Consider the following 21397-nt stretch of genomic DNA (forward strand, 5'->3'; position numbering starts at 1 on the left):
AGATAATTGTATAATATTATATATTATATAGTAAAATTAGGATATCCACCCAATTTAAAAGTAAGAGGATAGTTTAAAAACTCCTTTGAACTCCATAAACTGGAACAAAGACCAATACTTGAAGTGATCCACACCTTCTTATTTCGGGACTCTGTTTTCTTATATTTACATGTGACCTCATTGCAGTGTTATGATGTCTGTTTGCATATTTACCATGATTTGAGTCGTACTTGAAAGCAGCAAACACACAGTCTGTGGGAGGCAGACGGAATCATTTATCTATGCATGTTTGAGCATGATGCAGGTCTACCTCTGGGAAATTAAAGCCACAACATGCGGCAGGTCTGCTAGATTTGTCGTCAGTTGTTAAATTCTAAAGCACATTTACGTGTTGTAGGTTCACAGACACACGGCAGACGTTTAGCACTAGCATGCCCCCGCTTCTAGCCGCTCAGACAGGGGAAAGGTGGGACATGGTATAGCGAGTACTTTTCGCAGCTCTTTAAGGCGCATCACGTGTGCAGCTCAGTGAACACAGTGCTCAGTACCCACCCTGTCGCTCCCGGTGAGACATGCTGTTCTTATGTACAGTAAGAGGAGGTGACTCGACCAGACCACGGTCTCTTTGTGCGACTGAAGCCTCGAATGAAACAGCTGGACCCATCTTGCCTTAATTTTTATTTTGAAAATAGGAAGTTGGAGACGTCGCGAGGGGACGGGGTTAAAGCTGCGGGTTGGGTAAGTACCATGATGTTCTTTTTTGGGTAAATTCTTTGAAACTGAAAAAACATACTGATATTGTTCCTTATATATTAAGTGAGATTCTGAGGCTATGATTTAGTGAAGTTGAAGCCATGTGATGTTTAATGTTTGCAGGTCTAAATGACAGACCCAAAATTGTTAACTCCGCATCAGGGAACACTTGAGCGGTGCAGTGCGCACAGCTGTACGCACTAACAGATGGACATTTGGATAATACTTAGAAAGCTTATCTACTTACTACACTTGCATATTCACGAATTCACCTGAGTGCATTTTGTATCATCGATGTGTGAAGCGAGATCAAGTGATTGTTTCCTCGTTTTTATTAAAAGTCTGAAGAATGTTTGTATTTGCACTCCAAACAAGTTTATTCCCGGGCTTTGTGAGGTGTGAAACAAGACTTTTTATTTCTTTTGACAGTTTCCGCTCTATAGTAAATGTTTTTGGTTGTGCACCTCTGATTTTTAGTGCAGTGGCCACACAGCAGCAAAAAAAAAACTTGTGCATTAGTGCCAGGAATGTGATCAGAAAGCAGGTCACGGCATTTAAAGGACAACTAATCATTTTAATTATAGCATCGTTATATCATTTTAAATATATGTAATATATCACATTCACATAACCTTTTAAGCTGCATAGCCAGGTAGTTAGAATAGACCTACTCAGTAATATTGTTTATGTACAGTGCAGGTTGGTGCATTTAACTGAGTTTGAACACAATGTTCATGTAAGAGGGGGGGAAAAACTTCACTCACCTTCACATAACTTCCCCCTCCCTCCCTTCCTTCCCTCTGTATTGAACGGGATGTCTAGTCTAAAACCCACAGTGAATCTAGAGACAATGCAGTATGTCTGTACAAAAGGGGGTGTGTCCCAGTTTTGGAGCAAACACACTTAGCTTGATATAGTGGAATCAAATACACCATATTGGTCTTGGCATGTTTAGGATATTGAAAATGAGAGTAAAAGTGTAATCATACCACTGTATGATGATAAGATTGCATAAATGATCATTTTTTTGTGCATCCCTAATTGCTAAATCAAAACAAAGAACTCCTTCATGCATTTTGGAGAAACATGGAGCGTACTGTTGTTTACAGACTTTTCTTGTTGCCAAAATTCTGTTTGTTCGGGTCAGATAAGCATGAAAGCCCTTATGTCATCTTCCGCAGCTGCACAGTTCAAAAGCAGCGTGTGTGGTTTGTGCCCAGAGGAGGAATCCATAGGGACTTGTCGTGTCACTGAACAAGTCTGGCTTTAAAAAAAACTGTGTCACATCTCTGCTCTTTTCATAGCCCTGGAATTCTATATGTCTGCTTCATTGTGGCATCCCGACATTCAAGGCATTTTTATTTTAATATTTCTGAAACAGGTCTGCAGGTCACACCCACACTAAGACTCCTCCTATAGTTCTCTGTCTACAGTATGTCTCAGTACAAATGTATCTAAGATAAAATAAATTCAGTACATTTTGCTTCTTGCTTACTTGATTATGTCGTGTATCTTGTAACATTTATGCTGTCCCTCTTTTGGCAAAGTCAGAATGAAGGACATATCTAGCAAGTCAAGAGGCAAATTTAAAACACACCTGTCTGACTCCAAATTTCTCATGAGCCCTATAATTTACCATCCAATCACAGCACTACTGTCATCATTGAATTCTTACTCGACCATGTCTTCCTATGAACATTTCTTCACACCTATCATTCACTTCAAAGACTCCTCTTGACGTTAGCCTTTGACACTTCTCAAAGACATCCCAGTGTCGTCTCTGCTACTGAGAAGATAATTAGCAGAATGATATTACAGTAAAATACTCCTCTCCTCTCCTCTCCTCTCCTCTCCTCTCCTCTCCTCTCCTCAGAAGATCTCATTGTCTGGATCCAAAATAACAAGCAATGGCCTCATAGCTTCTCACGGTTGTTGATAATAATACCAGATGATCCTGGTTGTATCGTATGTTAAACACGCTGCATGTGTTTATAAACTAGAATTTCCTGTTCCTGTAGAACAGTTCTGGTATGGTAATTATGTGTGACTACATTCAATTTAGCTTTAATCTACAAAGAACTGCTTCAGCTGTGACACATCTTCACTTTGTGTTCTTTCTTTTTCTACAGCTGTTTTCTTCATGTCACTTTGAAACCCCTATGATAACAATGCAATCCCTTTCCTCTTAGTTATGAAATTGCACATTCACAGTATTTACTGAGCTACACTCATTGACTCATCCAGAGGCTTGTCTGTATTTCACAAAAGGTTCTTGAGTGTACTCTGTTCTGTTAATGTAGACACACTTGACCTATATGCTAAATTAGATGTGCCTACAGCCAGGAATACGAAATTATATGTGAGAGCATCTACTTAAAGTGTTTTTCACATGATTTAAACATCCCTTGCAATCTTATCACCAGTGTATAAGAACACATGAAGCATTTTTTCTCCTCTTCCTGCCTTGTATTTCATGATATTTGCAAGGCTGTCAATGTCCCTGCCTTCATCCAAGGATTTTTAAATGTCATGTTCCAAGCATAACAAGCCAGTAACTCCAGCTAAAGAATGATAAACACATGCATTTATGCTAAAACTGTCTGGAGTTTATTAGTTTAGTTATAGTACCACTCTACCAGGGGTTCCTGTGTCATTAAGGCCTAGAACATCTAAGACACAGCAGATACAGCCCCTAAAAAACAGTCTACACAGGCAGTATCGATCAGCTTCTCTTTCCTTAAATTAAATCATTAGCACAGGTCAGTGTTTCCTTAAGCATTCATTCTGTGTTGCAAAGAATTGCTATCAAGGACATTTTTCTATTGATCAAAAAGATGTGGACAACAAGATTGGAGGCGGTCGTAAGCCAATGGCCAACTTTAGCTTCAAGCAAAAGAAGAAAAAGTGGCCTACCAGCAGCTGCTAGATATATTTAATTGCATGGTTTCAATAGCTTCCCTGCTAGACAAGCTCATTCGATAACGGGGTAGAAATTGCTGGATGACTCACAATACAATACAATACAATACAATACAATACAATTTGTGCAATACATAGGATACGATAACATTCGACTTACTATACCATGTGATACTATTCATTACAGTATGACACAACACAATATGATACATAACCATAGGATATAACAGGATATAACAGGATACAACAGGATAAAACATAAGACAAAATAACAATAATTAAAACCTTTATTCATAAAGCACCTTAATTAACAAGGGCTAAGAAAATGCTTAGATAATAAACAAAATAACCAATTACATGACATGACACTTTATGATACAATACGATGCAATATTATACGATACGATACAAAATGACAGGTTACAATGCAATATGATACTATATGTTATGATACGATATGATATGTTACGATATGATAAACAATACGATATACGATACGATACGATACAAAATGACAGGTTACAGGTCTGATATTCAATACGATGTGCGATACAATGCAAAAAGATGTGTGGCCCAAAACAACAGTAATTTCACGATTGTAAAACAACCTTGCAACATGCATCCTGATACCTGAGTAATGGCAGAATAAGAGCTGGAATTTTTTTTCTCCTCCTCTCTATGGTTTTTAAAAGTTGCTAGTGCATCTCTTAACTTCCTTCATCGCAAGTTTATGGAGGGCACCTTGATACAGCAGTTTGTACTCACTTCCAGTATTTTAAACTACGACTGACACATCCTGGACCTTTCATACTATCTTTTGTATCCACGATATGCCAAGGATAACACTCTCCGTGTAGTTCACATTTAAATCAAAGAAAACATTTAATTTCTCGCACATTGCCCTGTGGTAACGTCCTTCTTTGGTGATACAATATATGTTGTTGAGCTAAGTGGTTACAACATATTCCAAAACCGGACTTCTGTCCAATTCTATCCAACAGGTGTGGATGATCAGCTGCAGTAGATCATCAGAGGAGAAAACATATCTGACGTGAGGTACGGAAGAAGAGCTGTTTAGATGAAAATGGATAACACAGCCTCAGGCAGCTGGACGCTAGAAAACAACCCCACCTCCTCCGCTGTGAAAAACTCCTGCCACCCCAATCTAAAGGTAGGTGACTCTTAAAAAACCCTCTTTTAGAAATCTGTATCATTTTAATCTTATAACACCTTTAGGCAACTGAAATGCATGCTTTGAATTTGGCCTTAATGTAAGTGTTTTTTCTGATGGTATCATGAAAAGTATGGCTATAATTTATCAGATTTACATCTTTCAAGTAAAGACGGTATAATTATTAATATTCAGAGAAATGAAATCCATATTAAACCTTACTTACCCTTTCCACTTCTTCTCTTGAGCTTTGAAGAGTATCTAAGAGTATCTAAAAGCTACAGTACCTTAAAGCATCTCTGCTGTACTTTTCTTTTTTTGTTTGGTCAGTTCAAAAGCTTTTCTTTTTTTTTAGGCAGGATTAGTTAAAAATATGTATATGAACTGAATTCTGTATGTGTTGTTATGAATCCATGAGTTTTTGAACGCTTACAGTTGTTCAGCGTGCTGTAGGTTTCTCATAGGCCTTCTTAGTGACCATGCGAGGTGCTGAGTGCCGCAGCTCACTCTCTGCCCTTTGGACCGGGTATTAAGTTGTGAAAAATTTCTTAAACAAAGTTTGTGCTTCAGTGGAAAAAGGTCAGAATGGAGAGTTTGAACCTCTTTATTGGATTATGCAGAACAGTAAAGGAACGTTGCAAAAAGCTGCTTAGTTAAATGCTTGCAAATACCGCGAGAAACAATTATCCCAGTTTTTCTGCCTTTCTGCCCATGTGAGTATTCTGTTGTGGTAATCCTGCAATGACCTTCTCAGTGGTGCGCTTTTGATGCAACGTTCACTTTATCTAGTGAAAGGCCTTTTGTCTGCTTTTAGCACACGCGTTGCAATCTTGACAGTTTTTTGCATATTTATTGAGCCGACCGTAGGATTGTTGTGATTACTGATTATTCTTTTAATCACACCTTCAAATATTGTTATGTAATGTGTAATGAATAACTATCAAATCAGAATAATTCACAAGATGGTGATTACTCTGTGAAAGCATCAAAATCACTTATTATCCAAATTTGGGAAATATTTGGTTCTTATGTGTATTTGCTCTAATTGCACAAATTTTTTTGATTGTGCACTCCGTTACGACACAACTGAATCTAAAAATGCCACTTTTGTAAACTGGCCTCTTTAACAAAAGCTTTGTGGATTACGTGACGGCATCGTAATCAGTACAAACTAAGTGGAAACTGATCTTATAACAGAAAGATACCAGAGTATTTTAAACACTGTTTGATATTAGACTGAAATAAAAATTATGATTCTAAGAGGATATCGGTTACCCACACACTGCACCATTCAACATTTGAAAAAGTGTTTAAGGTTCCTTTAAGTGAAGGCATTAAGCTAAACACTAAAGTGGTGATGCTGGTAGGAGGTTTGAGGTTCCCTGAAACTCATGTCAACATTGTCAATGCAGTCACATGAGAGGCATCGTGCCTCAGCATTCCTGCAGGAGCATTACATCCACTCAGTGTACACTGTGTGGTATGGAGGGCAATTATGCACTTGACATTAGAAAAGCCTGCACTTGTATTGAGAGAATTATTTATCAGCTGCAGACCACCCAGGTGGTTGCCATAGCTCCTCTGGTCCCTCTCAGCTCCTCACAGATTCAAGCTCCATTCTTTCCTTCCATCACTTTGAAAATCTTGTGTTGTAGAGACTGCTGCTGCGAAAAAGTGTGGGAATGGGTGATTGTTTATTTGGTCAAATAAATGCTGAGAAATACACTTTGTATGGCATAAAGCTCTTATTACTTGGTGTTGGATTCTTTAGGACTTTAAGCTTCTTACGCAGCTCAAATCTGACACGAGGGCAAAGACAAATGAGGTTACATTTATTTTAATCTGAAGTTTGAGCATTTGACAAGTTAAAACCTCTGTGGTTACACCACTACATCAATCTCAAGTCTCGAAAATTTCCATGGGACAGAAAGCTCTTTTTGGTTTACGTGGCTCCATTTCAGTGTCATATGACCTTGAAATCGGTATTCCTCAAGGAATGGTTCTCTGTCCTTTTCTTTTTTCTAAATATTTTTCTCTCATTGGGAGGTTATGGAGGACTGAAGACCTCTCCCTCCAGTCAATATGTGAGCAGTCTGTTCTTAGGCAAGTTTGGAAAGTGTTTTCTGATCCATCTACATCCTTGACTCTGAGTGTAAATGTCGTTTTGTGAAGATCTTGTTCAGAATCGTATCGTATCTTATCATATCGTATCAAATTGTATGGTACGGTATCATTTCATATTGTTTGCATCACATATCAGAAAAGTAGTAATATTTTTAAGCTCATGATAATTCATGACACATATTTGTATCGTACATATTGTATAGTAGCGTTGCGTTTAGAGTTGCGTTGCATTGCGTTGTGTAGCATATCATACATCAGAAAAGTAGTCATCATAGGGTGAAATATTATTATGCTGATGATACACCACTATACATCTCTGTCTCACCAGACAACGACACTGCTTTTAATTCTATCTGAATTACTGTCTCACTGATATTGACCTTTGGGTAAGTACAATTTTTTTTTCTGAAAGTAGAAATCATCAAAAGTCTGAAATCCTACTCCTTGGTCCAAATATGGAACATCAAAGTCTGGAGTCACTTTTTGCCAGCCAGTCTCAGATCTTCCACCTACTTTCTTCTAGTGTCCTAAAGGGAATCTGTTGAGGCTGTTTGCAGTTTGTATGGCCCTTGAATGAAGACGCCCCCCCAGAGGAAACTCCCTTGGGCTTTCAAAACAGAAATTAAAGTTGTATCATAAAATTTGGGTTTAATTTGGTATCAAAATATTATATTGCTGTTGTATACCTTCTTGTTTCATTTAGTTTAGTTTGGTTTAGTTTGGTTAATTTTTTTATGCTTTGTTTTGTTTTTAATTGTTACATTTTGTTGTTGGTAGGCACTTTGAAAATAAATACAGTATATTTATGTATATCGTATTGCTTTGTTACCGCACCCTATAAGGTTGTTTGCTTGTTTTTATATCGCTTTTGTGATTGATCATATGTTTACCTGTTCTTAGTTTGTCAAACACATTGGGCTGCAACTTAAGGTGAAATGTATTATACAAATAAAGTTTTTCAAAACACCTTGGTTATTAAACTGTTATATCAGGCTGAGTCTGGTACAGGCTGAAATTCATGGTTCAGGCTGTCATTCATGTTGTTTGGGGTATTTTAACAATACACATGCTGCTCTTTCAAGTGTCTTATAGCCAATATAAATCACGTTACATGGATGAACCCAAATTATCCATCTGTTACTGCAGCTTATAATCAACTATTATGGAGCCCCACCACCCACTCGAGGAAGCTTAATAACTAATGGCACCTCAGCATTATAACAGTAAAGTCAGTGTTTCGAAGTCATTTGTGTGTTCAAAAAACAGCTTAACAGATTATGAATGTCGCAGGACAAAAAATAACGAACTTAAATCGTGATCATTATTTGTTGGGTACATTTCAAGTTTTGAAATGTATGTACTTTAAATTGACCTGGTGGGGTGCTGGTGGCCTAGCGGTCTAAGTGCCCCACGTATAGAGCCTGTAGTCCTCGTCGAAGAGGTCGCTGGTTCGATGCCAGGCTGGTCGACCATTTACTGCATGTCGTCCCCCACTCTCTACTCCCAACATTTCCTGTCTCTCTTCAGCTGTCCTGTCCATTAAAGGCCAAAATGCGAAAAAATATAACTTTAAAAAAATAAAAAATTGACCCGGTGAATGAGTAATACGATTATAAGCAGTTAACCATAAAACTCACCTGTTGTTTTCTTTGATATGTGGAAACTTTAAGGTTATAAAGAGAAATCTAATCGACCCTGTTTTTATGTTAGTGGCATGTGTCTCATCCGTGCTCAAGCTATTTTCATCTCTGAGAGTGCGAGCTGTGGTTACCTTTCATCTGTTTCTAATTATGTAGCGTGTCGGTAGGTCTGTTAGCTCCTCGAGCAGTGAGATGTGTCTGTGCCCTGGTGGGATTGGCTTCTCTATCCACCCTACCTTGGTTCTAATCCTTCCTTTGTTAGTGACTGTCAGTGTCCACAGGTGGCTTTGCAAAGAGGAAGAGAGCAAGCTCAGTGCACTCTGGTACAAGCTTTAACGGCAAAATTCAGAGCTTTCCTGTTGCATATGTGTATCTGTACTGCAAATTGACATCATGCTTATACTCATACTAAAAACCAGAGAAAATGTGCTCTCTTTAAGTTACTTTATGTTTGCATTTATATTCAGCCTTTAAAATTTAACTTTATTGTGCACTTCTTTGCTAATTTAATTTCTACAACAACTGCCCCATTGTTGACTTTGAAATTAGAAAATTAAAGCACTTATGTAACACTGTGATTGAACTGTTCTCACACTTATTCTAGTATTGTTGCTGAATGAAGAAGTAGTGTTGTCAACGGTTAAAATAATCTCAAATGCCTCTTTTCCTGACACACTGTTCTTTCCTCTCTGTCTGTTTCCTTGCAGATGTTTCTTGCTGCCTTGTCCTTTGCCTACTTCGCCAAAGCTTTATCCGGCAGCTACATGAAGAGCACAATAACACAACTGGAAAGGCGCTTTGAGATTCCCAGCTATCTGATCGGCATCATAGACGGGAGCTTTGAAATAGGTGAGTTTTTTCAATTCCTTTTTTCATGTCTCTCTCTCTCGATGCTCTGGCTATTCATGCACGTTTTGAAGCATTTAGATGCTAATGCAAGTAAGCCGGAAAAATGTCCTCAGCATGTCAGCCAGCTTGACACTATAGCATCCATGTGTCCCCTTTGAGCTTGGAATAGTCACAATGGTCCCATACCTAATTGACTTTTAATGAGCGAGAAAACCTTTGAAGCTACAGCATGTAGGCTTCTTGGAAAAAAGCTTTTTTTGTGATGGTTTGTGCTTTAGCACAGCAGACTCGATATTGAATGTAATATTAATGCATATGTCTCACAAAAAAATAGGAATATTTTCCCGACTGTGTTAAAGACCCTGCAGAGTAGTCTGGCAGGGCTGGCTGTGGTGTAAATGACAAACAAGTCAGGGAGTCATGAGAAACATCTCTCACTACTGTTTAACGATTTTCATAGTGATCCAGATTTCACATGCCGACATGTAGACAAATATTATACATATAAACATTATGTTTTAGTGTCCTAGACTGTATAAAACCATGGACAGAACAACAGCTGTTTCAAGTGATGCCAAAACATTTAGTGCTCCATCCGGTGACTGGCTGCAGTGTAGGTCCTAAAACACGCCTCCTCCATTATGACAGAAGAATCAAGAGTCTAACTAGAAAATTAAAATGCAAACATGCTCTCTGTCATGATAGTTAGTTCTCATCATGTTATTATATGAGAGTATTCATTTTTTGGAGAAGTTTAGTTTAATTAGTTGTTTGATTTCAAAAAGATAATTGATTGACAAATGTGGGCTCTGGTAGTGTTCTTTACTGGATGAGCAGAGTAAGGGATAGGAAGGTTAGAGAAAATGTAACAAACATAGCCAGGAGTGTCCGCTTTACACCAACACATGCCTTGGCTCCACCAGTGCAACATGTCAGCGCACATCAAGTCTGTGTTTTGGCTAGCAGTATTAAACTACACTATTTTGGCATCATTCCTTGGGAGTTGTCATGTCATCAATTTTATACAGTCCATGAATAAATGTAAGCAAGTTTATGGCCTGAAACATAATGTGAAGTATACTTAAAATGATTGATAGATTCTTAACAGATGGTTTATGAATGATGGCTTTGACCCATTTCCTTTTCCTTTCCTCATCCTCACGCCTTCTAGGGAATTTGTTGGTGATTGCCTTCGTGAGCTACTTTGGTGCCAAACTCCATCGACCCAAAATCATAGCAGTCGGATGTGTCCTCATGTCTTTTGGGACTTTCTTAATCGCCATGCCGCACTTCATTATTGGACGGTATGAGCAGTGTAAAGTCTGCATGCATTGAAGTTAACCTGTTTTTTTTATTTCAGTGTTCAAGCCACCTAAAGACAATGTAAAGACTCTTTTTCTCTTACACTTTGAAACTGTAGTCTCCGGTGTATAAATTTGTGCTTCATATAGTGAGTATCTAACAATACTTGATGCTTTCTCCTTCCCTTGTTTAACAGTCACATTGGTATTTTGTACGCAGCTATAAGATCGAAACATCAGTTAGATCTTCAGTGAATTCAACCAATAACCTCTCTCCATGTCCAGCAAGCTCACCTGAGTCCACCAGGGCAGGTGACAGACCCTCTATACTACCTTCCAGAGGTAAGAGTGGACCACATTCTGTAGAACTTTATTTATGATCAAGTACTTTTTCCATGCTTTTGCTTTTGTAGTTGAAAGGTTAAATCAAATAGTTTTTTCCAAGATATGAAAGAACATTGCAAAATTTAGAAAATTAAGTTCTATTACTATAAGTTTTCTCTTTGACATCTGACAGCAGCCAATGTGTTGTGATTTGTGGGGAAACCCGTGATGCTGTCTTCTCATTTTTCCTGTTTTATTTGGGATTGTAGGCTGTGAGCGAGAGTCCAGTGTCTCCATGTGGATCTATGTGTTTCTTGGAAACGTCCTGCGTGGGATCGGGGAGACTCCAGTGCAGCCTTTGGGAATCTCCTATATTGATGATTACGCACAACCTGAGAATGCTGCCCTGTATATTGGTAATGCACCCTATTGCTGTCTGTGTTTGTGATATACACAACTCAACCTCATTTTCAATATGTTCTAATTAGACAGTGCATTATATCTTTATAGAGTGTACTGTGAATATAAAAACTCTACAGTTCTTATTATGTGGCTATAAAATGTGACTTTTATTTTTAAACATATCAAAACTGCTTCTATGAATGTATCTATAATCATAATGCATTTGCACTTTATATTAAACAAAGTTCTCATGGTGTGCTATATTCTATTTGAGCTAATATTAGCTTCACACGTGTTACATTTCAAGTTCATTTTCTCTCACTTTCTTTCAGAGTTTGAGGTAACATAAGAAAAAAACTTAGTTACATTTACTTAACTGTATTATAACTGTATCCACTGGCTCCCTATCAAACAGCGAATGCATTTTAAAATCCTCCTTCTCACCCACAAAGCCCTCCATGACCAGGCCCCCTCTTACCTCACCGACCTGCTCCACCACCACACCCCCACCCGTAACCTCTGATCCTCCAACGCCCACCTCTTCTCCCTACCACCTGACACCTGACTCTGTCGCCGCCCCCACCCTCTGGAACGCCTTACCACTAAACATTAGAAACTGCCCCAACCTGTCCACCTTCAAATCACTCACCAAAACCCACCTATTTAGAACTGCTTTTAACATGTGATTGCTTTTAAATGTATTTTATTCATGTTTTTATTCATCTGTTGTTTTATATGGTGTTTTATCCTCTGTGCAGCGTCTTTGACTTTTTAGAAAAGCGCTTTATAAATAAAATGTATTATTATTGTTATTATTATTATTTTTATTATATAAAATCATTTGGTAGTGTTAAACATTAAATGGGTGTTATAATTACATTCTTTGTTTACATTTCCAGGCTGTGTTCAAACCATATCCATCATTGGTCCTGTCTTTGGGTACCTGCTTGGGTCCCTGTGTGCAAAGATCTACGTTGACATTGGCTATGTGGATATGGGTGGGTGAGCCGTCTCCTGAATCACAGACTATGATTGATAACAGTGGTGTGTTGTTGTTGTTGCAGATTTTCTTATGACAGAATAACACAGACACTCGTCTGTGGACAGATGTGTTTAATGATGGGTTGTTGAACATGAAAAATCTGCAAAAGACACAACACATCTGCTTTGGAGAAAATGAGACAATAAATGAATGTGTGTAAATCTGTAATGAAAAGCTGACTGCAAAGCAAACCTTTGGTGTAACAATACCAGTCAGAAGACATACTTTGACGATAAGTTAGATAAAATCAACAGCTCTACTTTTAAAGCTCATGTAATTTAGCTTGAAACTGAACTGCTGCATATTTTATTTATAGAAAGTACATTGAGAAAATGCAATCAATTCATGTAATATGCTAATGCTATACTTTTTTTTTTTCCTTCAGAGACAGTGACCATTACCCCTAGTGACGCCCGCTGGGTGGGGGCTTGGTGGCTGGGCTATCTAATTGCTGGTGCTATCACCCTCATGTCTGCGGTTCCTTTCTGGTTCCTGCCTAAATCTCTACCCATGCCGTTAGAAAAACACGATACCAACTGCACCCCTGAGCAAACCAGGTTCATCAAAGACTCCCCGACCATGGCGCACAAATTCCGACCTGAAGAGCCGGCTAATTTACATCAAATGGCCAAAGGTATGAATGCTCCTACATGCACACAGTTATTGAAGGGAAGTCATCTGTATGTGGTCGATTGATTCATGAGGGAGGTTCTGCTTTTCCATTCTACCTCCGTCACCTGAGTCTCTTTTGCAAATACTTTCCGGAGAGACCTTTACTGCTTCAAATTGTTCTTACATTAAGAGCCAGAAGCAGGCCGATTTTATTAAAGAACTTTATTTCTACCGCAGATGAACAGTTCCTTTTTTCAGCTTTAATGAGTTTTACTCATTGTGCAGTTGAAACAAAAGTTCACAACAAAGCTGTTGAATTCTCTCCAACCAGATCGAGTTTCTGGTTCAGGCTGAAGAACAGTCCTGAGCTGGACTTAGCTAAATCTCTGAGAAGGTTACAAGAGATCATAAAACATATGATTTGTTTTTTCAGAGTAAGCCCTAGGGCAAGCATGTGAGGGACCCAGCTCACAAAAAGGTTAAAACCAGCGTCTTGAAGCCGGCATATTGGTCAGACGTTTGGCATGACATTTGTCTCACAACCTGATGTCAAAGAACTATATATGAGGAGGAACTGTGCAGACATTTCATGGTAACCTTTAGAGATTGTTTAGGACTGGTGTATATTTAGGGACACATCTGAATTTATATGTAGCTATCTAGAGGAAAAAACTTTAAAAAATGAATGAAAAAATAGAACAGAGTTTGTTCAGTTGGATAATGAAGTAAATACACCCTTTTTTGTCCCACACTCATTTTCAATCTCACTCATGTTAATTCAGATTAATCCACAGATCCCTGAACATTTTGTCAACTTTTTTATGAATTATACAAAGGTTGTGACTAGTTATGCAACACAAATTAATTCTGGGCTAATGCCTAAATACATAGATAAAAATTAAGTGATATTTAATGCAGATATTGTATTTTTCTTGTAGTTTAATTCCTACCAGAAATAGTCAAAAAAACACGTGAACAGTGAAAATCTGATGGAGCACAACAGATAAACATCAATTACTTTCCCAATCCCAGATTTCACAGCCACAGACTCACAGACCAATGGACTCATTGTCCCACTGTTGAATCATCAAATGTGTGAGCTCTCTGATGTGGACTCTACTACAGCAAATACTACCATTAGTCTGCGTTTCTAAGACTGAACTGTGGGACTCACTCAGAGTTCATGGTCAACTTGGCGGTGTAAAGCATTGGTTCCCAAACTTTTTAGCCCGCGACCCCAAAAATATAGTGACCAAAGACTCGTGACCCCCCCTTGAAGTGATAAATGTTGTTTCATACTTCATTTAGCTGGTTTGCAGAAAATTAAGAACATACATGCACACCTGGCTGTATACCCTGCGGTGCTGTGAGTTAACTTGCTGCTACTGATGCTTCTATTAATTCATCGTTAACTTATCGTAACCTTAGGGGTCATCAGACAACAAAGAAAGACAGAAAACTAACAAAACATTTTAATTTTGCAAGATTTTATTTCAAATGTAACTATTTTTTGTCAATATTTTTTAGAATAATGGATAACATAGGCAACTCTGGAAGACGTTTTGCGACCCTAAATTAGTCTCTCGTGACCCCCCAGGGGGTCTCGACCCACACTTTGGGAACCACTGGTGTAAAGGATGTGATTGTCCAACCCTTTACCAACTGTTAGCAATTGTTTGTGTATTGATGCAGTCTGAAAAATAAATGTACATAACACAGGCATAAAGTAAGTTCATTTCTGAGTTACCACATGTAGGTTAACCACTTGTGTTGCTATTCATTCCATGATTGTGAAGTTTTAATCTTCAACAGTTAAATATTGACATTCATTATCATTAATGTCCTTCTGACTTTTGTAAGTTTGCCCAAATACAGAAAAATGTTCTGTCACACATGTATAGTCACGCTGAAGATCAGCTTTTTGTTTGTTTTTATTTGATAATGCATCTTCCAAGCAACGCGTGATGTCAGATACCATCTCAGGCACTAATGAACTCATACACTCATACTGCATGCCGGATACCAATCCAGTCTGTGATGGTTCAGAGTTTGTAATTTAGAGTGGATTTTGGGATTGTGCAACTGACGTCAGTGGTTGATATCTTATCCGTTGATTGGCCAATGGCAGTGGACGAGCATCATTGATTCCAAAGTTTTTCTGATACATAGGTGCATCATTTGCTGTCATATCAAACATGGTTGAGGGTCAAGTTTTAGAATTCCTATGCTTGTCATGCTTGCTAAAATACTGTGTGCATTGTGGAAAGATAAAAAAGAAATGTTTGGATGTATCAAAAGAGGCATATCCTACATTTAAAGTGATATTCATTAACGTCCTCCCACAGAATTCATGCCTACATTGAAGAGTCTCCTTGGAAACCCTGTGTACATCATCTACTTATGTATTACCATCATTCAGTTCAACTCTCTCATCGGGATGGTAACCTATAAACCCAAATTCATCGAGCAGCACTACGGCCAATCAGCATCCAAAGCCAATTTCCTCATGGGTGAGCAGACTGCTTTGATAATTTATGATGTTTAGCTTGTTCTGATGGTCTCTGTCTGGTCATTTTATATGTAAATGAGCTACAAGCATGTTTGAAAACCTGTGTCTCCTCACTGAGGAACACATTCAACGATGCAAAGTGATGAGAGCTGGACGGTCATCATAACTGTTTCATGAGAGAGCTTTTGATGAATTTTTTATGATCCTAGTCGCACGTTGCACTCAAGTAAATGCTACAGCTTTAAAGTGACAACCAGGTTTTCTGACATCTGTCTGAAAAGACAAACATGAACATATAGAAACCGATCAGTGTGAAAAATCATCAGGTCATTCTGATGAAAATAGAGACAGTGGGGGGATGTTAGAGAAAAATAAATCTGTATTCACTCAACTATCAGATTTGAGTCATTGCACTTTGATATGAATCAGACTGCTGCCTTTGCTTTGTGATGTTACCCGTCCACATTGTTTCCTGATCCACTATCCCTTTAAGACTCTATTGTACTCTGTATTTTGGATAGGCATGATCAACATCCCAGCGGTGGCTCTTGGGATGTTTTCTGGAGGAGTGATCATGAAGAAATATAAGCTGGGTATCATGGGAGCAGCCAAATTCTCCATTGGGACCTCCCTGCTGGGTTACTTCCTGTCACTCTTCTTCTTAGCCCTGGGCTGCGAGAACGCCAAGGTGGCAGGCATCACGGTTTCATACACAGGGTATGTGAAGTCTTGACACATTTTTCCTGAGTCTAAGTTGCATAGGTAATAGGTTTTTGGGAATTCTGCCTTTGCTTGCCTTTTATTTTCATATTCCATGCACAGTAATGGCAGTGTCTATCTATTTGATGCATTTTTTATGTGAGCTGTCGATAAAATATGCATCTTTTTCTTCATGTTGTCACATGCAGAGGGGAGAGCCTGTCTTATCAGGATCAGTTTCTCTTCTCTGGCTGTAACTCAGGTTGCTTGTGCTCAAAGAGGGATTGGGATCCAGTATGTGGCGAGAACGGGATCACCTATGTGTCACCGTGCTGGGCTGGATGCAACTCGTCTACTGGATCTGGCAGAAATACGGTCAGACACAGACACAGAGCTTCATGACACACGCATTTTAATAAATGACACCATACTATCAGCATGGCCTAAATGCTCTGTTTTATCCAGTCCTTCATTTAATTGACTGATCAACATTAATGTATTCATACAGTGCCAAGTCATTACAAGTTTTCTCATGTTGCTGAACATATGGAGCAGGTGTAGTGTTGTCTGTGTTATACTAAAAATAGAGAACCAACATTTATCAAACGTGAGCAAGTAGTTGGTAAAAATGTTTAGGAAAAAACTTTAACAGGTAGACACGTGGAGCAGAACGTAGAATAGAGGGAGAGACATAAAAGAGAGGCAGATGGAGACAGTCTTACTTACGTACTAACCACTGACTGTATAAAATATGGACGTAGTATCCGTGACGTCACCCATCTGTTCCTGAGCACTGTTTTGAAGCTGATCAACGAAGGCAGCCATATTGGAAATGCGGAACTCAACCAGTCGAAGTGTGACAGAAAGAGGCGGAGTTTGAGCCTCCTAACCAACAGCTATGTGTTCCCGTCCGGGAGTCAAGTCAGTCATGTCCTTATTTGGGCAAAAACTCGTAATCTAAATATCTTCTGAACCATCGCGTTAGAATAAAGATTCACCCCCCGTACAGTGTGTGCCGATAGAGAGATTAGCTACGTAGAGCCAAGCTTCATAGTTTGAGACCGGAGGTTGCTGCTTGGTATTTACACATAGCAACAGAAACGACAACAGATTATACAGTCTTACTGTTAAAATTATTTGGAAAAAATGGTGTAATATTAGAAATTAAAACTATAAAGAAATTTACAGAATCTACAAAAATGATAAGTAGTGTGAATAGAGCATGCACATTACATCAATGTAAGCAAAGTCACTGCTGTCACATCAACAAAGTGGCAGAAAGCACCTAGCACCAAGCAGTGAAAGCACTGAGCAGCAGCTTTCAACCTGAATGCTGTGAAAACACAAAAAGACTTCCAAACAAAGAACTTAGGGGAGTCCTGCAAGGGAAGATGAAGGAAAAAAAATGGAATGTTTTGATTCTAGATAGCTAGATGAGCATGCTAACTTACTTAGCAAAGCTAACCTGATTAGGAACAGGTTATGTTGAGAGTTGTAGCCTCAAATAAGCTCAACAGCGCCATCCTTTTAGTAGTTATGACATGACAATATTCTCAGTGGGCAGCTTAGACCCTCAGCTAAAATGACAGATGTATCGAAACATTTGAAACTGTGATGTTACATTAATACAGCCATAGAACAAAGCAGTGTTGTTCCACATACTCAATCAATCAATCAATCAATCAATCAATCAATCAATCAATCAATCAATCAATCAATCAATCTTTATTTGTATAGTACCAAATCACAACAAACGTTATCTCAAGACGCTTTTACAAACATAGGAGGTCTAGACCACTCTATGTCAAATTATGAACAGAGACACGATTTCAAGACAAGGTAAGACTCAGTCTTACCCCACCTTAATCCATCATGAGCACTGCACATTGCAGTATTTAGCTAGTTAAAGTGGCGAGGAAAAACTTCCTTTTAACAGGTAGAAACCTCAGGCAGAACCAGACTCATGTTAGACAGCCAACATGCCTCGGCTGAGTTGGGTCTTGAAAGAGCAATAGAGGAGAATAAGAGAGAGAGGTGATAGTGATGAGACGAGTAGTAGAAGCTGTTGCATCACATCATGAAGCCTCTGCCTCTATGGTTAGGGATGAATATAAACCCCTCCTCTCACTGTGCCTGTTTTGCCTCTTTAATAATAATTTTAATGATAGAAATATGTCTATTACAAGCTATAACCACCATAATGGAATAGCATACTACTGATAATCATAGGTAAAGCCCATCAATAGGGATAGCAACCAAAACAAATATGATAGAATGTCAATTATGAAAGTAAAAGCAGAAAAAAATAAAACATGTAAAAATATGTTTATATGAGCAAACACAATGGTAAAAATTATAATATAACCCCAACTATAACTATAAGAAATCTGTCAAATATTAGTAATAACAATTAAGAAAAACATCCAAGTATGAGTGATGTTATTAAAAGTTGTAGCAGGTGGAGTCAAGCATGTCTTTAGCAGCAGGCATACCATGCAACAGGCTTTTTTCTGCTGTCCACTGTTACTGATATCTACAGTGTAGCACATGGCACTGAGTTTATAATTGCAGGGTACATTTTCCCATGTGAATCTCATCTATCATTGATAAATCTTTTTTCTTTCTTTCTCAGGTGTTTGATAATTGCACTTGTGTAGCGCTGGCTCATACCCAACCGAGCAACCTGACAGCCACTCTGGGCCAGTGTCCACGCAGAGACAGCTGTGACAAAATCTTTCCATACTTCCTGGCTCTGTCCGTGGTCAGCTCCTTCATCATCTCTCTGGGGGGAACACCTGGCTTTGTGCTGCTTGTCAGGTGTGTCGAAAAACCTCCTGTGTGGACCCTTTGAAAAATATTGGAGTCAGTTGACTCATTTCATGTGCAGCCTTTTGTTGAAGCAATATATCATCTGGTCATTCTTGGACAAATAGTAAATCCTGCTGTTCTGTAATTTGTTTAGTACTCACACTAGACAGTGTCATCAGATTAGTTGTTTCACAAAATAACTGTAACAGAAATGTGAAGTTTCCTCTAAAGAATTGTTCAGCTCTCATACATTCAAGCATCTGATCAGTGTAGTGTTAATGTATGGCTTAAATGTTGAGTCTCCTTGAACTTCTCTGTCTTGTTTTTTATAGATGTATTAAGCCAGAGTTGAAATCTCTCGCTCTTGGAATCCACACGCTGGCCACTCGCACCCTCGGTGAGAACTGTCCTCAGTAGTTTCTACTTATGACCTTGCTAGAGTAAATGTCAAGACCTTAAAGCTCACATTCAGAAGACTGTATGCTGTGAGACAAAATACTGGAAAAGAAGTACAAATGGCAACAAATCATTACTTGAAGCTTATTGTTACTTATTTCTAAAAATGGAAGGGATTGAAACTTAACAGTTTTCCTATTTTTGACTGAGTAGCAAAATAACAAGTATGACTCATGATCATGTTCCTATTTTTCAGTGTTCAAATCTTTGATATCTCATCTTGTTGCATCTCTTCTTTTGGTGTTTTTGTTTACATTAACAACTTGTATGGATTGCACAACAGCTGGAATCCCCGCCCCCATATACTTTGGAGCCATAATTGACACAACATGCCTCAAGTGGGGATACAAGATGTGTGCAGGAAGAGGTGCTTGCAGAATATATAACACCTCATCATACAGGTAATTTGATCCATTGGGGCTTAATTATAAAACTGCGTTATTCAGAAGGTACTAGACCTTAGAGTTGACTCTGAAACTTAAATGCTGTGTTTATAAACATCCAATGTTATTGGTTTTCTTTGCTGCCAAATTATCAGTACATATAGCTGTTGTTTTATTGTTGACCCTTTACTAATGGTAACAAGTTCAATAATACAAGTTTGGCACAAGGCTGCAACAAGCATCAGAGCCATGTCCTCTTTATCTTGATTCAGAGATGTATTCGTTTAGAGTAACAAAAGAAAAAAAGTGGTGTTAATCTCACTTTATAAGTAAAAGGCACACAAAAAAATGTTTTTTTATTTCTTCTATAACCTATACTGTATGTTTTGTAAGAATTTCAGTGAAATCCATTGAAGAAAACCACTACTTATTTCCTCTTTTTTAGGATCGTGTACCTGGGCCTGACGTTGGGCTTGAGAACAGTGTCCTTCTTCCTCTGTATCCCCGGCTTTGCTCTACTAAAAAGGCATATTAAGAGAGAGGAGAGAAATGCTCTGACTAATGGGAGTGCAGAGTTAGAGACACTACAGAAAGAGGACAACAGCTACACAAACTGTGAGCAGTTCATACCTGCCTCAGATCGCAATCCCGACAGGGAGACACGCTTATAAGCCTTAGCACAACCTTGTCTCGTTTGACCGGGCTCCATAGAGCACATAGCATGTACAGAGAATCACTGTGGACACTTTCGTAGCACATCAAGTAAATATTTGTACAGGATTTGTGTAGACATACAATTTTTTATTTCTGCAATGTATACATTTATGTTTCCGTGTTTTTCATGAATTACAACCTTTTGTAGAAATGCAAAAAAAAATGTAACTGTGCTGTATTTTATAATGTTGTCATCATTTTTATGAATAAATTTGATCAAATGAATTTACAGGTTTTGATGTATGTTGAAGTGCCAGAAGAAGATGGTAAAACACCATAATGTCAGTCGGATGTTAACGCCTTGGCTAATGTATACATTAACACATCTGTATGCAGTTTCCATGCTCACCTATAGAGGAGGAGTTGTTAATATTGTTACACAGAGGTAGGTAAGAGTTTCCTCAAAGGAAACATGGGCAAAAGCTGATGAAAATGAAGGCATGGAAAAGCAGCACAGGGAGGAAACCACTTTCTGTCCATGTTACAGTAAGGTTTAAATCAGTAAGATTACTGTCCATCAAAAATGTATGAATTTGCTACTCTGTCTTTTTACAGTTATGATAAACATTAATGACACAACACGGTTCAAATATTCAGAAACTGCTCCCAGTACCAAGAATGGTCCATTTAACGAACAACAGCATTTTTTTATCTGATCTGCACTATATATGTTGGCTTCAGTGGCATGTCC

The 21397-nt window shown here is 38.4% G+C and overlaps 1 protein-coding gene across 1 annotated transcript; it reads left to right on the forward strand.

The window, feature by feature from the left end:
* The first annotated feature begins 255 nt into the window (after positions 1-255).
* Positions 256-20996, forward strand: LOC117813848 (solute carrier organic anion transporter family member 1C1-like). The gene is made up of 15 exons (XM_034684886.1): positions 256-738; positions 4674-4843; positions 9315-9456; positions 10628-10760; positions 10978-11099; positions 11351-11497; positions 12383-12481; positions 12911-13159; positions 15483-15647; positions 16168-16363; positions 16555-16720; positions 18978-19162; positions 19486-19550; positions 19893-20010; positions 20438-20996. Exons 2-15 carry the CDS (start codon positions 4751-4753, stop codon positions 20661-20663), a joined length of 2106 nt encoding a protein of 701 aa, XP_034540777.1. The 5' UTR covers positions 256-738; positions 4674-4750; the 3' UTR covers positions 20664-20996.
* The last annotated feature ends 401 nt before the right edge of the window (positions 20997-21397 follow it).

This window comes from Notolabrus celidotus, chromosome 6, assembly GCF_009762535.1.
Source record: "Notolabrus celidotus isolate fNotCel1 chromosome 6, fNotCel1.pri, whole genome shotgun sequence".
Lineage (NCBI taxonomy): Eukaryota > Metazoa > Chordata > Actinopteri > Labriformes > Labridae > Notolabrus > Notolabrus celidotus.